Consider the following 14,716-nt stretch of genomic DNA (forward strand, 5'->3'; position numbering starts at 1 on the left):
TGCCTGCTTCCTTCCTTCCTTTTCTTCCTCCCTCCCTTCCTTCCTAAAGCCATGCCAGATGCTGTAGGGGGATGGAGGGGTGCAGGAAGCCCTCCTGCTGTCCCCACAGACCTTACCCATCAGCTGAGTGTACAAGGCAAAGACACAAATGCGTTTAATACAAGGGAGGGTGCTGCGCACCATGCAAGCAGCACAGGTAACGTGCTCTTGGATCCAAGGGGAAAAACACATTTAACTGTTAGGATGGATCAGGAAAGGCTTCATGGAGGAGAAGGCATTTGGGCTTGGAGCGATAGGTAAGCATTAGGCATAGGGTGATGGTGGGGCGGGGACCGTGAGGGCATTCCAGGCAGAGGGAACGATATGGGCGAAGGCCCAGAGGTGATGGAGGGCAGGGCACACGTAGGCTGCACTCTGCCTGCAGTGGAGGCCGTTTAAACGACAGTCGGGAGACATGTTTAGAAAACATGATGGGACCAGGCCATGGAAGGACATGAGAAAGTTTTGCTTTTATTCAGGGGGACTGTTGAGGGTTTTCTGAGTAGGGCTACGAATCCCACCTGTACTCCAAGGGGTGGCAGGCTCACCCCAGAGGGTGGCTTGGACAGGGCCAGGCCTGGGTAGATGACCAGGCAGGTGGCTGATCTCATCCAAGGCCTCTTTATTTAGAAAGCTGAGGCAGGAAGCCCCCGCCGAAGCCCACTTCTCCCAGGGCACACAGCCGCAGAGTGTGGACTGTGCCCGGTGGGTAGAGTGTGTGGCTCAGTCCATTGCCTGCGGCATGTGTGTGGCATGTCTTCCTGCTCACTAAGTAGCAGGTGATGGTGGAGCGGTGGGTCATGGGCTGGATCCACTTAAGAATGCAAAGCGTTTTGAGATGCTCGTGGTGCTCTCCATTTCTGGAACGTCGTGTGGTTGCGTTTACAGAGCACACGGCTGTCTTGGGGCTCACTTAGTCCTCACCAGTTATTCTAGCTCTTCGGGCGAGGAGGCATGCTGAGGAGACAAGTTCAGAGAGGTCAGGCTACCTGCAAAGGACACACAGCTAGTAAGTGGCCGAGCCAGGATGAGCCTAGGGCTGTGTGCTCCTCTGCTGCTTGCTGGGCGGGGGACCGGAACCCACCTTGGGCCCTGCTTCACCCCCTTCCCCTCAGAGAAAATGAGAAGAGGAAGTCCAGATGCGCACTTGGCTTTCTGCCCATGCCCCGGCCCCGCCCTCTCCCTCTCTCTGGTTCGGGCAGAGCTGGCTGCGGTGCTGGATGTTATCTCATGGAATGTCAGAGCTGGGGAGGCCTCTGAGGCCAGCCTCTACTTTCACAAGGGAGACACAGGCTTAGAAGAGAAAGTGACCAGCCCAGAGTCACGCAGCAAGCCAAGGGGCACAGTGGTGGCCCGTTAGTGTCATCTCAGCTCACCTTTTGGGCATTTTCGGCATGTGCTTTTTTTTGTCTTTAATTTTTCTGATTGACACATTCCTGGCACTCAGGCGGTAGGACTTCGAACAAGAGATTTACTGTAAACTTTATGTGTGCCTGTCTCTGGTTTTATGCCTGGAGTAGGTACACACCTTCACTTTGCCGAGAATGTCACCCCACCCCAGCCTCGTGCCCAGAGGCCAAGGTGTGGCCCAGATCTCTCGCTCCCTCCTGGCCCGGGCAGAGGTGGATTTGTTGGAGGAGCCCAGGTGGAAGGTGCCCAGGACCCTCTGCCGAGCTCCTGTTGGCACGGCAGGCCGGGTAGCCTCTCAGCTGGCCCGTCTCTCTGATGCTCCCTCCATCAAAGGGCAAGGACTCCTGTTCCCCAGGAGGTCGGCCATACCTGCACACCACGTGGGCCTTCAGGCTCGTGACCCTGCCTCTGTTCCCTGGAGTCCTGCCTTGGCCCCTTCGCCCAGGGCAGGGCCCACCTCTCCCAACCGTTTCCCTTGTTCCTGGGCTCACTTTACTGTCTTCCTCAGCCTTCCCACAGCTCTGGGAACTGGAGCTTATGGGCCACTGTTTAACTCTCCCCCCTCACCTGTGTCAGCTGCATCTCCCCATCAAGGCGGTGATGGCTTCAGGGGCAGGGACCACATGGGCCCACCCCCAGTGTGGTGCGGAGCGTGGAATCTGTAGCTAATATGGGAACACCGGTCCTGGTGACCCGGCGGGGGGGGGGGGGGGGGCGGGGCGGGGCGGGGCGGGGGCTTTAGCCAGGAGAGGAGCTCCGGACAAGTGCACTCTTCGTCCCCACGAGCACTGTTTTTGTTCTGTTGGCAGGATGCAACCTGAAGATCTTCAACAACCAGGAGTTTGCCGCCCTCCTGGCTCAGTCTGTCAACCAGGGCTTCGAGGCCGTGTACCAGCTGACCCGGATGTGCACCATCCGCATGAGCTTCGTCAAGGGCTGGGGAGCCGAGTACAGGTCGGGGTTGGGGTGCCTGTCCCCGGGATGCGGGGACTGCAGGTGGCTCAGAACACAGAGCAAGGGCTCCCCAGAGATGAGCTAGGCTGGCCCTTTCCCCATAGAGCAGAGGGACCAGGGATACGAGCGGGGCCAAGTCCCATTAGACAAGAGCTGAGCAGTGCTTGCCCAGTGCTTCAGTTTCTCAGGACCTGGGAGCATTCCATCCTCACCACAACCCTGGGTGGGGACGCCGGCATTGTCCCCGTTGTACGGATGAGGGAACGAAGGCCCAGGGAGGGAAAGCGACTTGCCTGGAGTTGCATCATTTGTGGAAAAGCTGAGCCTAGGACTGTGTCCTCTTGGCGTCTTCCTCGTTCGTTTTGGGCAGATGGTTTTAGGACGACCCTCTCCGGGGAGTTAAGTCTTCATCTCACTGTTCCTTCTCTCCTCTGTGGCTCCACCTCTGACCTGGGGACCCTGAGGATCTAGGATATTAAAACTGAGAAGCAGGGAAGGGAGAGGAGGAGATTTGGGTAGTCAAAGGAACAAGATTTACTTGCTCAGAAATGATTTTTTCAGAATTTCACATATTGGTTTAAACATGGCACTGGTCAGGGGTGTCCCTGGTTTGCTCTGTCGAATCTCTCGGGCCGCTCTGCTGTGGGCTTAGAGAAGCTCTTTCCTTCCACACCTGGACAGGAGTTTCCCCTAGAGGCAGGTCTGTGTGCCCAGCCCCGACTCTGCGGCAGACACAGAGGTGCCCACACGTCAGCTGGAGCCAGCGCCTTGCAAGTTACTCTCCCCTTCTCTCCATTTTTCCAGATGTTTGGAATCCATTTTGTTTTGCAGTCATTCTGCACCCAGGCCAAACCCATTTCAGTATTGGCTCTGGGCCACCATTTATAATGAAATCCAGATGAGCATGACTTATGGAAAGTCAGATTCTCATTAGAGGATTTCGGTCCATAAAATCCTCCTCTTTCATTTACCGTACTCTAGCTGCTGTTCTCCGTGTCTGCCCCACAGTGCCGGGGAACACAGCACCTTGGTCTCTGGGGTCTCTCTCAAATCTGGGATGAATGACCAGTTGAGCTATTTGAGTGGTCAGCCGTCGGGGAACTTACAACCCAGTTATAATGGCCTGAGATTAGCCCAGGCCCAAAGGCCCAGCCCAAGGGACATTTTAGCTCACCTTTTGGCCTTGGCTGAATCTTTTAGGGAGCAAGAGTTGAAAGGTTAGAAAATTAATCTTGTTTTTAGTTGGGGAAAGGGAAATATTTAAAGATGGACCCAGTGGAAAAGAGCCAGAGGGAGGTCCATTTGTTCCTGTTAGCACTCAGACTGCAGTCCAGAGGGCTACACTCAGGCACCCAGGTCAGGCAGGCACGCCAGGGCGGAGTCTGCAAGCCCATTTCTAACCCTCCACTCGGGAGAAGCGCAGGCCAAGCAAGGAGGGTGGTGACCTCGGGCCAGCGGCTCTTGACCTGGCGCGGCACTGCAGTCCTCCAGCTTCAAGTGTTTGGGAAGAGGCCCCTGCTGGCAGAAGCCTTTCCCTGGGGGCACTGTGTCACCGTGCAGGACATGCTGCCAGCACACCCAGCCCTGTGCAGCCCACCACGTCACTGCCACCCGGCAGCACCGCAGAGCAACCGAACTGGTGGTGCGGCCCCTTCCCAGAACAGTCTCGCCCTCCTCCTGCCTCCTGGGCCAAGGAGAGTAAGGTTTCACCCCTTCCTGTGAGGTGGCTGAAAGCAGGGCCCAGGCCTCTCACCTCCAGCTGGCACCAGCGCCTCCGGCCTCAGCAGATAGCCTTTGCTCAGTGGAGGCCTTTGGGAGCTTGCCTGCAACCTGCGTCATCAACCAGCCCGAATTTAGACAAAGTGCTTTGGGGAAAAGAAACGTGTGGTGTGCCTTGGTTTTTTCCAGTAATTGTTCCATGGCTCACTCTGCTCGTAAGATTTTCCAAAATAGGGCCATAGATGGGAATTGTATCAGCACATTGGGGACCGACAGCATGTGGACTCTGTCGGCGCTTTGTAAGAAACACCCCTCAATCAGGCAGGCGCACGTCATCGCGGCCTGCTGGGGGTGGGTAGGGGCTGAGGGCAGGGGACCTGTAGCTGCCCTCTCAGGACAGGGGGACCAGAGAGACCTCTGCTCTGGCTGAGGTTCTCCATCAGGAGCCCATCAAGGCAACCGGGGGGGCCTCTGGGGTACCCTGGAATTTGCCTTACATGTTTCTCTTAAGGGGGCCACCTCCTTCCCTGGTGCAGGAGAACCTGATTTACTCAAAGCCCTTCCTGCTTGGAGTTTGGCCCGGCAGTTTCAGCAAGTTTAGTGGCACCTCCTCCAGGACAGGGTCTAGCAAGGTAGTCCGTATCTCTGGCTCTGGGAAGAAGCGTGTCACCAAAGCAGGAAAAGGCATTCTGACATGTCAGTGTGTGCTTCTGGACATTCTTAACATCCCCCAACCCACCCCTTTCCCAATGTCTTGCAGGAGACAGACCGTGACCAGCACCCCCTGCTGGATCGAGCTGCACCTGAATGGGCCTTTGCAGTGGCTTGACAAGGTCCTCACCCAGATGGGCTCCCCAAGCATCCGCTGCTCCAGTGTGTCGTAGAGACATTGGGTGTGAAGGGGGAGGGCGGGGAGGGTGGGCTTGGGGAAAATGGCCATGTAGGAGGTGGAGAAATCAGAACTCAAATCACTGTTGTCAAAGAAGAAGAAATTTTTCTCCCTCAACCAAAGTGGCACCAGCCTGTTTTACAGAACATGAAAGCAAACCCAGAGATGGATTTTTATGAACAGCCGTGTCTGCTGAACACATTTGCCCTTTGGCCCTGGTGTGAAGGGCAAGAAATGGCTTCTGCTCTGGTGGCTTGAGCAAACAGGTAGTATTTTACCACCTGCCCCCTCCCCCAGCCCCCTTTTCTTTTAATGACAGCAAACTGAGATGTCACTGCCCAACAGGAAACGGCCCTGTGGTCAGGACTGAGTGCGGAATTCACCGTGGGCGCTCTAGAGGCAGGGAGAAGCCGGCAGGCAGGGGTACGAGTGCACCTCGGGCCCAGCCCTCCTCTTCCAGTGAGCATTCCTGAACCCCAGCAGCGGCAGACCTTGCACCCTTGGGGGCTGAATTGACTTGGGGTGGGGAGGGGTCTTGTCTGTCTCCACCCCCCGGGGAGCATACTGATTGGTGTGAGCGAGTGTGTCCAGAACCGAGCACACAGGGACCGGTGGGAAAAGGTGGTGACACCTCTTCTTTAAAAACACTCTTAAAGTTGTCTGCATTTTCAGCAGTTGGAAGGATCTGTTGAGGCTCAGCACGTAGGAAATGTATAGTTTGTAGCATCACGTTAATCTCAAAGAGATTTGAATTATGTGACGTGTTCCTGGGAAGCAGGAGGCAGTTGTCCGTGATGGTGTTCAGGCCGAGGCAGCACCACCACGGTGCGTGGGTCTCCGGTCACCTGTAAGAGCTCGCTCTGCTTTCTCACGCATTCGGCTATATTGGCTGATGTAGTCAGTTGCGTTAATTAAATGAACTTTATCGTATGCTCTTTTAAACCTTTGTTTTATATTTAAAAAAACAAACAAACCCTGGGTTGGCACGTTGATTGGGAAACCAGAGGGGGACCCAGCAACTTCTCCCCCGAAGTTAAGCTTTTCCAGGTTTTGTTGAGAAGACACCTGCCAGCACTTTTGGAAGCTAAAATTAACAGAAGCAAATTCACCAGGAGGGAAAGATCTCTCAGGCCAACTGACAAAAGCAAATGAAAGGGCTATTAAAAATTTTTTTTACACCTTTGAAAATTGCAGGTTTGGTGCAAAGAGGTCTGTCATCTTTCCCCTGGGATATGAGATTATCTAGCTCACAGTAGAGGATCATCAGCGACAACTCTAGCAGTTATAATGTGTAGTAAGTACTGCTCCCAGTGGCAATTAGTGAGAAAACTACTATAAGTTATTTCAACTGGAAAAAAAAAAAAAAGAGCCCTCTCCTACTGGCCTTTTGCAGAATACAGCAGACGGAATTGCCACTTGCAATTGGTACTTTATACTTTGCTGCTGTTTTTGTATGAAATGACTTATCCCACATTTTTGCATGGATTTCTACCAGGAAAAATAAAGGGATTTCCTATGGAAGTCCTGTCTTAATTGCAGGTGAAGGGAAGAAAGTGTACACTTTTGGCAGGTATAAACCTCAAATGTGATGACATTTCTGATGCTATGTGGAGATGCTGGGGGCTTCCTGGGTGCCTCACTTGCAGGATCCTAGGCCTCTGAAGCTCCAGCCCTGAAGTTTCCAGGTAGGAGAGCTGCTTGCCAAGCCTACAGAGGACACAGGAAGAGACAAGAGTACGTTGCCAGACCTGGACTGGTTTTCGTGCAGGACTGTTGACACAGAGCCGGAGACAGTGTGTCGTCCCTCACTCCACCTGAGGGGACCAGATACTGCAAGTCTGACGTTCGTGCCTGGTATGAAATGATGGTGGACTGCTTCTTTTAGATACAGGAAATCATCTGAACCTCCTGGATGTGTGTTCCTGCTCCCGGTCAGGTCTGAGACTCATGGTATGACTTCTTATTCCATTTTGGCCTCGGCTGAAGCCATCGTGGTGCCCCCTCTAAAAGCCACGGGGAGCAGTCTCTGAGGGCCCGCGTTCTCCACCTGCTAACGTGACCTCCTATGAGGGCTTCCTACGGCGCACAGCTGTCCCCCAGGTACTTGGGAACTGGCTTCAGGTACAGCCCAATTTGGGTGATCTTGTTGGTCACATCTGGCTGCATTCGGATGGTGTCTTAGAACCCTCAGTGCTCAAAGCTAAAGGCTACTTCTAGGAGGCATGAAGTTTTAATTTTGTGTTTTTCCGAAAGCTACTTACTTGGCCCTTTTTCTTTATAGACTAGACTGCTGAAGGAGGATGAGTGAGGAAAAAGTGGGGAAGCCCACCTTCAGCACCATTGAAAAGAAATTTGGTTGTACCCAGAAGTTAGGATCTGGTTTCATTCCCACCATAGAGGCTGCGTAGGTGGCTTTGAGGCACGTGTATTAGTAGTGTCCTTCAAGTCATAAAAATAGTTTTAAAATCCTATTGCCTGAAGGCATTTATACATTGAAAAACTTAAAGGACAGCTGAAAGGGGCAGCAGGAAATCAGGGCAGTTCTGGGGGGTGACGGTAGCTGCTGGAGACCCTTTTCAGTGCCGTTGTCCAGGCTGCACAACGTGCCTTGTTCCCCTGCCGCGGGCTCCCCGCCAGGCCACCTTCACCTTGCGGCTTGTGCTGACGCTAACCTGAGAGTAGCTATAGCGCGGGGCCCTAGATCCTGGCCTCAGCACCTCCCTCAGGAGCCAACTTGTATTCCCTTTCCTCTCCTCCCACTCCCTCCCCCCTCCTAACTTTATTTAGTACTTGGAGCCTTCCAGCACAAGTAGGTAGCCGCCCCAGCGGTTCGGGTTACAGGCCTGTGCTGGCCAGTCTTCTCTGCTGGCCACCTTCCTGGCAGGCTGCAGATCTGACATTCTGAGACAAGCCCAGAGTCAGGAGCGGGGACTTGGACTCTTAGGAAGAACAGACATGAGGGCAAGGCTGCTGGCAGACTTTTCCATTGTCCTTATGTTGTCTGTGCTGTATTTTTTTATTTACCATGGTGATTATTTTTTTAAATCATTGTTAATGTATTGGAATGAGCTGTAAGCACGTATCTTGTGCTTTGTTTTTCTCCATCTCCCTCTGGCTTCCTAGAGTTTGGACGTATTCCAGGGCTAAATGCTTTTACTCACACCGCAGAAAAAGGCTTTCTTTAAGTAACGTGTGCATGTCATGCATGTATGTGAGTAGCTTGGGGAGACGGCAGATATCTGATTTCATTCTCAGCCCCAAGCTGCCATTTCTGAGGCTCCGTGAGGGTCTCTGCGGGGCGAGAGCTCACATTAGGCCACTCTCTGTAGTCCTTAAAAGGAGAAGGGAGGGACAGGAATCTGCAGACTGCTCAGGGGACTGTTTACCAAGGGGGTTACCAGTAGCAAGAGAGGGCATGAATTTGGTTCTGGGCCCTGTGTCTTACTGTGTGACTAAGTGGCAGAGTTGGGAGTTTTTCCCAAATCTACATCTTTGCTAGAAGGAAACCTCAACACAGCTAAGTTGTACCATTTTTCTTTGTGTGGCATAGACGTTCCCTTCTAGAACCCCTTCAAGTAACAGTCTTTCAGGAGTATCAGCCACTCCACACAAGTGGGTGGGAAATTAGAAAAATGTATGGATCAAAAATGAAGATGAGGCATTTCTGATGGAAGAGTGGGGAAATGACTTGCTCTACAGGCAACCTTTCAGAAACACAGCTATCACATGCAAAAACTCGTGTATTGTGTAAACTGGATTGAGAAATTCTCTCAAGTGATCCTGTAATTTTTTTTTTTTTTTATGCTAAAGTAATGTACACTCGAGCATTCTGGTGTTTTTATATTTATGTAATAATTTCTTAAAACCATTCAAGACAGATAACTATTTAATTTTTTGAAGAAAGTTGGAAAAGGCTCTCCTCCCAAGGACAGTGGCTGGGAAGAGAGGGGGCACAGCCAGTTCCAAACGCTGGTAGAGGGTGCAGTGGCTTTTGGGCTCAGCACCTGCAATGACCGACCCAGGCTGGCTCCCCACGTGGCAGCATGTGACACAGGCAGCTCGGAGTCGAATACAGGCCCTTACGTGGGGGCCTTCTGAACCAAGCCCCTCTCCCTTTCTAGGGGTGAGAACTGTACAGAGGGATGGAGCCATCCCTCATTCACCCTCAGTGCTGCTGTTGCAACTAGGCTGGACTCCTGTTTGGGTGGGGAAGAAGAACGCGGAGGATGTTGATTACCTTCCCTTCTCAGCCAGCCTGACCTTCTTAATACCTTTGTAAAAAGCATGTATGTATTTATAGTGTTTTAGATTTTTCTAACTTTTATCTTAAGAGCAGAGCACCTGTTTAAGCATTGTACCCCTATTGTTAAAGAACTGTGCCCTCTCTCTCCTTCTCTCTCCCCTGTAAGTGCCCTTCTAATAAACTTTTCATTGAAAAGCTGCTGGGCCAGAAGCTCGCTCTCATTCTCGCTGCCACGTCTGGGTGCAGAGGAGAGGTTAAAGGGCCCCGGGGGCTTCAGAGAAAAGTGTCTCCAAGCCCAAGTGCACTCTGACCAAGGATGCGCCAGGTCCCATTCTGCCACAGCCCCGCTGCCCTCATTCACTCACCGAGGGCAACACGCGGTGCCAGCCAGTCCTGCAGGGATAGCGGGAGCCTCCGGGTCAGGCACGTGAAGGTGTCAAGTCTCCCAGTTGGCACGTCTCCCAGCGCCGCACAAGTCCCAGCGACGCTGTCTCTGTGTTGTTACTTCGCGTTCGTTTCCCTTGTATTTGAGAGCCTTTGGCAAGTGAGTGGACGCCACCGGATTAATCTTACCACAAGCAATGGAGGTAGGTTTCAGGTTCCGAAAGAAGTAGGTTTCCACACTCTCCAGCTCACATGACTTAGCTCCTGTGAAAATCCATTTTAAATTCCAAACGCCCAAGGAGAGAGAGAGACTTCAAAATTGTTTTCCATAGCTGAATCTTACACAGACCCCAGCTGATGTGGATTAAGAAACAGAATGATTAAAATGAATAAACAATTTGGGGGAGGTGGAAGAGGGCTGGAGTAATTCTCTAGCTGGGCCACTTCTACAGCAGCCTTCCCTCCCAGGACCTCACCGGAGTCCACACAATGCTGTACCAGGAGGGAGGCAGATTTCCCAGGAATGGCACCCACGTGCCTATAGGTTTGGCCTCCATGAACTACATCAAATCCCTACCTTCGTTGTTATTTGGCCAGTTCTAGCCTCCCGCCTCTAAACGACTTTCCCCAAGGCTTTATCTAGTCCATCCCTCGGCAAATGACTCTCACATCCCTACCTCTAAACGAACCTGTTCCTTGAGCGCCACAACTTTAAATTCCAGCTGCCTGTGAAACGTGATCCAAAACAACACCCCCAAACTGAATCATCTTCCAAGCCTTGCCCAAGCGAGCTCCCTTTCCTGACTCTCTGTGTTTATCAGGAGCCCCCCCGCCGCCCCACCTTCTCCAAGTCCTGAGCAGCTCCATGCTTTTCTTTTCCTTGCTCCCCCCCGCCTCCCACCTCTGCAGCTGTCCCTGTTGATCCAGCCTCCCTTTTGGAAGGGCCCTGAATGTCCGCTCTCCTCTTTTTCTCAGGCCTGCACCTGCCCCTTCCATGGGGGTATCCCCAGACCAGTGTATGGACTCTTGACGTTCCTCCCTGAGAGAGCTCATCTACCTGTGTGATTTCAAGCCACATAAATGCTAAGGACTCCCAAATCAGTATTTCTAGCCCAGACATCAATCCCCAGCTTCAGACTCATATCCAACAGCCTGCTGGCTACTGGTACGTGGAGGTGCCACAAGTACCTCAAAACTCAGTTGAAAAACCGGAAGTCATCCTTACCCTTACTGAACCATCGCCCTCTCCTGGCCTTCAGCCCCGCTTTATCACAATCCTTTCCCCAGCCCATGGCCACGAAGTCACAGTCGTTCACCACTCCCTCACGCCCCACATCCGACCAGCCCTGTCCCTCCACTCTCGGCCCTGTGCTCCAGGCCCTCTGTCACCTGGACAACTGCATGGCCTCCTAACCACTCTCCGAGCCTCCAGCCTGCTTTCCCATAAATGCACCATCCACACTGCCCCCAGTGACCTCCCTGACCTTAGACAGCCCCAGAGTCCACAGCACAAATTCTAAGGCCTTCAACATGGGCCACGTGACCCTTACCACCTGGCCCCTGTCCAGCTCTCACAGCTCGCTGCCTCGCCCCTGCCACCCAGCGTCGTGTTAAGCACAGTTCCTCCTGTATCACACCAGTCTACATCCTGCTTCCCCCGCCCCGCCTGACACCACCAGTTCTCCGGGCTAACCTTCCCTAATGCTCTGAGACTCACTTCAGAAAGGAAGCCTTTTGTGAATCTTCCTTGAGACTTCCTTGAGAGCAGGGTCTGTATCTTATTCTTGTATCCTCAGCTGCTTTTGGCCACCACATACTTTTGCTGAATTCAGTGAATGAATTGGTGCCTGTATCTAGTAGATTCTACCTTAGCAATGTCTTTTCCATCCATTTTCATTGTGCTGTCCTATACAAGTCCTTACGTATGGTTGAAGGAATGCCACCAAAATAAAGTCCCTGACTACCTTTTATCACAGCTATTCCAATATTCTCCTAACTTGTCTCCCTCTAGTCCAGGGATGGCAAGTACAGGGCAAAATTACCACCTTTCACTAGTTCTCTATCCATGCAAAAACCACTCACCACAGTGCTGGGTCCATTCCCAGCTTCAGGATCCTTCTCAACACAGCTCTCCAGGCAGACTGGTAATCAATTGGCGTTGGCTAGTCCTGCTGCCAGATTTTCCTGGAATTAATTACAGTTACATGTCTTCTGCTCGAAACCCACTGGCTCCTTGATTACCTCCCGAGTAGGCACAAAGCGGAATTCCAAGGTTCTCAGCATCACTCCATCCTTATCTACCACCATTTCTCTAGCTGGACTACTGGGGTTTCCCCAACATAACCCCTTGCTTTCTTATCTCCATACCTTTGTTCATGCCATAGCTTCCACTAAGAATTTTGCAGCCTTCACCCAACGTATCTGCCCAAACTCTTAGCCCAAAACGCTCAATTCAAGCATCACTTCCTCAAAGTCAGTGGGTCTCAAAGTGTGGTCTCTGGTCAGCAGCATCCGTATCACCTGGAAAGTTAGAAACCCACATTCCTAGGCCCCACCCCAGACCTCCTGAATCAGAAATCCTGGGGTGGGGCCCTCCAGGTGATTCTGACATGGGCTCACGATTGAGAACCACTGCTCCAAGATGCACATCATGCTCTTCCCAACCCACTCGGCTCTCTCTCTCCACAGCAATTAAGGCTGGACACAGCATCCTGCCCAGCATTCGACCTTTTGTAGCCTCACTTTGCTCGCCCCCTTCTCCCGCCTGAGTTGGACAATGAGCTGCTAGGGAACAGAACCCGCATCCTTACCCAAGTCTGCAGGCGCGGCCATGGCCAGCCCCCCAGCACAGTGTGTCACCGAGGAGGGTCCCAGCCAGTGCTGGCTGCACTGAGTCCTCGTTTCAGCTCTCACCAGCATAAAGGAACAGGTTGCAGTTGCTCGTCTTTAGCTTCAAGTCTGAGGCCTTCTAACACCATTAATGACTTCCTGAGATTTCCTGGAACAGCAGGATTGATGCAGGCCATGTCCTTGGGCTTCAAAGGAACAGACTCTTCTCTCCTAAATTACACTGCTGTTTCCATAAAGTTCCTACCCCAGGCCTCCCTCAGCTTACATTTTGTAGCATTAAAGCCACCTGGTCAGTAACAGAAAAGGGAGAGGCAGTGGTTGGTCACATGCTTCACAGGAGAGAACCCGGGAGGGCTTTCTGTGACCCATTTATGCCTCACAGATTTATGGCTGTGAGGATCAAGTATTTGAGCCTATCAACATACACACAGATAAAAAAGGATTTTAGAGGAAAAAGAATTTTTTCTTCCCAAACCTGTGTTCTAAAGATGCAGTTAGTTACAACCATTAGGTCCAGGTTTTGAATCAATACGTTTCTGACGGGAAACAAAGTTGAACAGCACATCATTTAGCTCTGGACCAGGGCTCAGTGGTGTTCCAACAAAAGATCACGCCGTCGCCATTACCTCTTCTCAATTCTTCATTCTGCAAATCAAAGAAACACCTCAGGATCGAGAACGATACTTCCTATACTAGAGGAACTGTAACACACACTTAACTCTGTAAAGACACCTACATTAAGAGCAAGGCTGGTGATGTTAATAACAGGCATAGGTAATGCCCAAAATATAAAACTTAGAAAACGTCTAAGACCCTTTTCTGCAAGAGCTTACATGCCAAAGGGGCAAGGATGGATCACTAAACTAAACCCCAAGTGGAATCTAAATCAAAACTAGAACTTCACCCTGTACTGTCAGCATGATGCTTTTAGGAACATACAAATTATGGGCAAGTAATAATTGTTAGGGTGTTGTTTTAAAATCTTGTACTAAGGGGGTACACTTGACCTGATTTTTCACACTTTCTCCGCCTACAGTCCTCTATGAGATGGGTATTTAATGATAGAATGCTGTAGCTAAACTGTCTTGCCTATTTTAAAGTTTTTTGGGTCGGGGGTGAAAGGCACCTCTTAACTCACCCAGCATTCTTGGTCTCCATCAGTCAGAACGTTCAATGAATCAAACCTCTGACCACACTGGACACATGTTGGCTAAATTTAGCTTTGTATCAGCAAACGCTCCAGCTCAGAATAGTTCAGGGAGCTCTCATCTTACCCTTAGACAGTGATTCTTCAAAGACTCTTTTTCCACGGCAGGCCAAGGCAGGGCAGGGCAAGGGGCACTCCACGTGCTCTCTCGATGGCCATTGTCAAGAGACTGACCCAAGGTTAAGGGAATCTGACAGGCCACGGCAAAAATGTTTATCCTCACCTCTCCATGGTGGGAACACGAAGTTAGCAATAGGTCACATTTCCTTTGTTATAAGTAGTTTGCAGTAATGGCTTGACACGCTCTATGGTCCTTGAACCACATCCCATATTACTCAGCCATCTAAGTCTAGCGTCCCTGAATCTCCAGCTTCTCTGAATTAGATGTGGCCAAGTTCTATAAATAGAGAGCAAGCAAACTGGTTCTGTCAATCTTCTCATATTCTGGCAGGATAACGTATCTTAAAATTACAAAAATATCTATGTCTTCATCACTCTAAAATTATTACCTAACGTATGATTTTCTCAGGGAAATAAAAAGTTTATTCTTGTCTCTCCCTACCTCCCAACACTCATGGACCTTAAAACTTTAGGATCACGTTCATCAAAACTACTGAATGCAAGTCCAAACCAGCTTTAAGTGCCCACTATGTGCCAGACACCGTGTTACACAAACAGAAAAATGGTTAAGGAAAAAAAAAGCCGAGGTTCTTGTTTTAAATCCCAGATGGACAGTCCATAACTTATGGTGGCATGTACATAGGTCACTTTAGATAGAATGCAATTTTTATTACACTATTAGCTCATGATCACTCTTCTTAAAATGGGCCTTTAGTAGATACCACCGGACACTTTAATCTCACATCTCCCCTAGAAGGGGCCAATACCCCCAGATAGCTGAGATCTTGAAAACATGACTTGATATTATACATATAAATGGTGGATTCTAAAAGAGTGAGTTTGACAAACTCTTAGATTATCTGCTATTTATGCCTAATCCAATAAAGGAAGGCTTCCCCAC

At 51.0% G+C, this 14,716-nt stretch overlaps 1 protein-coding gene and 1 long non-coding RNA gene across 8 annotated transcripts in view; one reads left to right on the forward strand and one right to left on the reverse strand.

Annotated features, from left to right (window-relative positions):
• SMAD3 (SMAD family member 3) overlaps positions 1-5,029 on the forward strand; it is a 195,115-nt gene extending 190,086 nt beyond the window's left edge. For all 4 annotated transcript variants that reach the window (XM_068554270.1, XM_068554261.1, XM_068554281.1 and 1 more), the window contains exons 8-9: positions 2,259-2,403; positions 4,883-5,029. In XM_068554270.1, the coding sequence (XP_068410371.1) occupies positions 2,259-2,403; positions 4,883-5,006 (269 nt within the window). In that variant the 3' untranslated portion in view covers positions 5,007-5,029. The remainder of the gene's footprint in view (positions 1-2,258; positions 2,404-4,882) is intronic.
• On the reverse strand, positions 485-14,693 carry LOC137771233 (uncharacterized). Of its 4 annotated transcripts, none has more exons than XR_011075348.1 (6): positions 12,964-14,693; positions 12,449-12,636; positions 11,721-11,822; positions 9,620-9,902; positions 2,697-6,718; positions 485-996 (listed from the first exon to the last, which is right to left on the reverse strand). It is a non-coding gene; the product is annotated as an uncharacterized lncRNA (long non-coding RNA). The 4 variants fall into 4 exon arrangements; XR_011075351.1 differs by having other exon boundaries at positions 11,721-12,158; XR_011075350.1 differs by having other exon boundaries at positions 2,697-2,884; positions 11,721-12,636.
• Between the last annotated feature and the right edge of the window lie 23 nt (positions 14,694-14,716).

This window comes from Eschrichtius robustus, chromosome 1 (genome assembly GCF_028021215.1).
Source record: "Eschrichtius robustus isolate mEscRob2 chromosome 1, mEscRob2.pri, whole genome shotgun sequence".
Taxonomy (NCBI): domain Eukaryota; kingdom Metazoa; phylum Chordata; class Mammalia; order Artiodactyla; family Eschrichtiidae; genus Eschrichtius; species Eschrichtius robustus.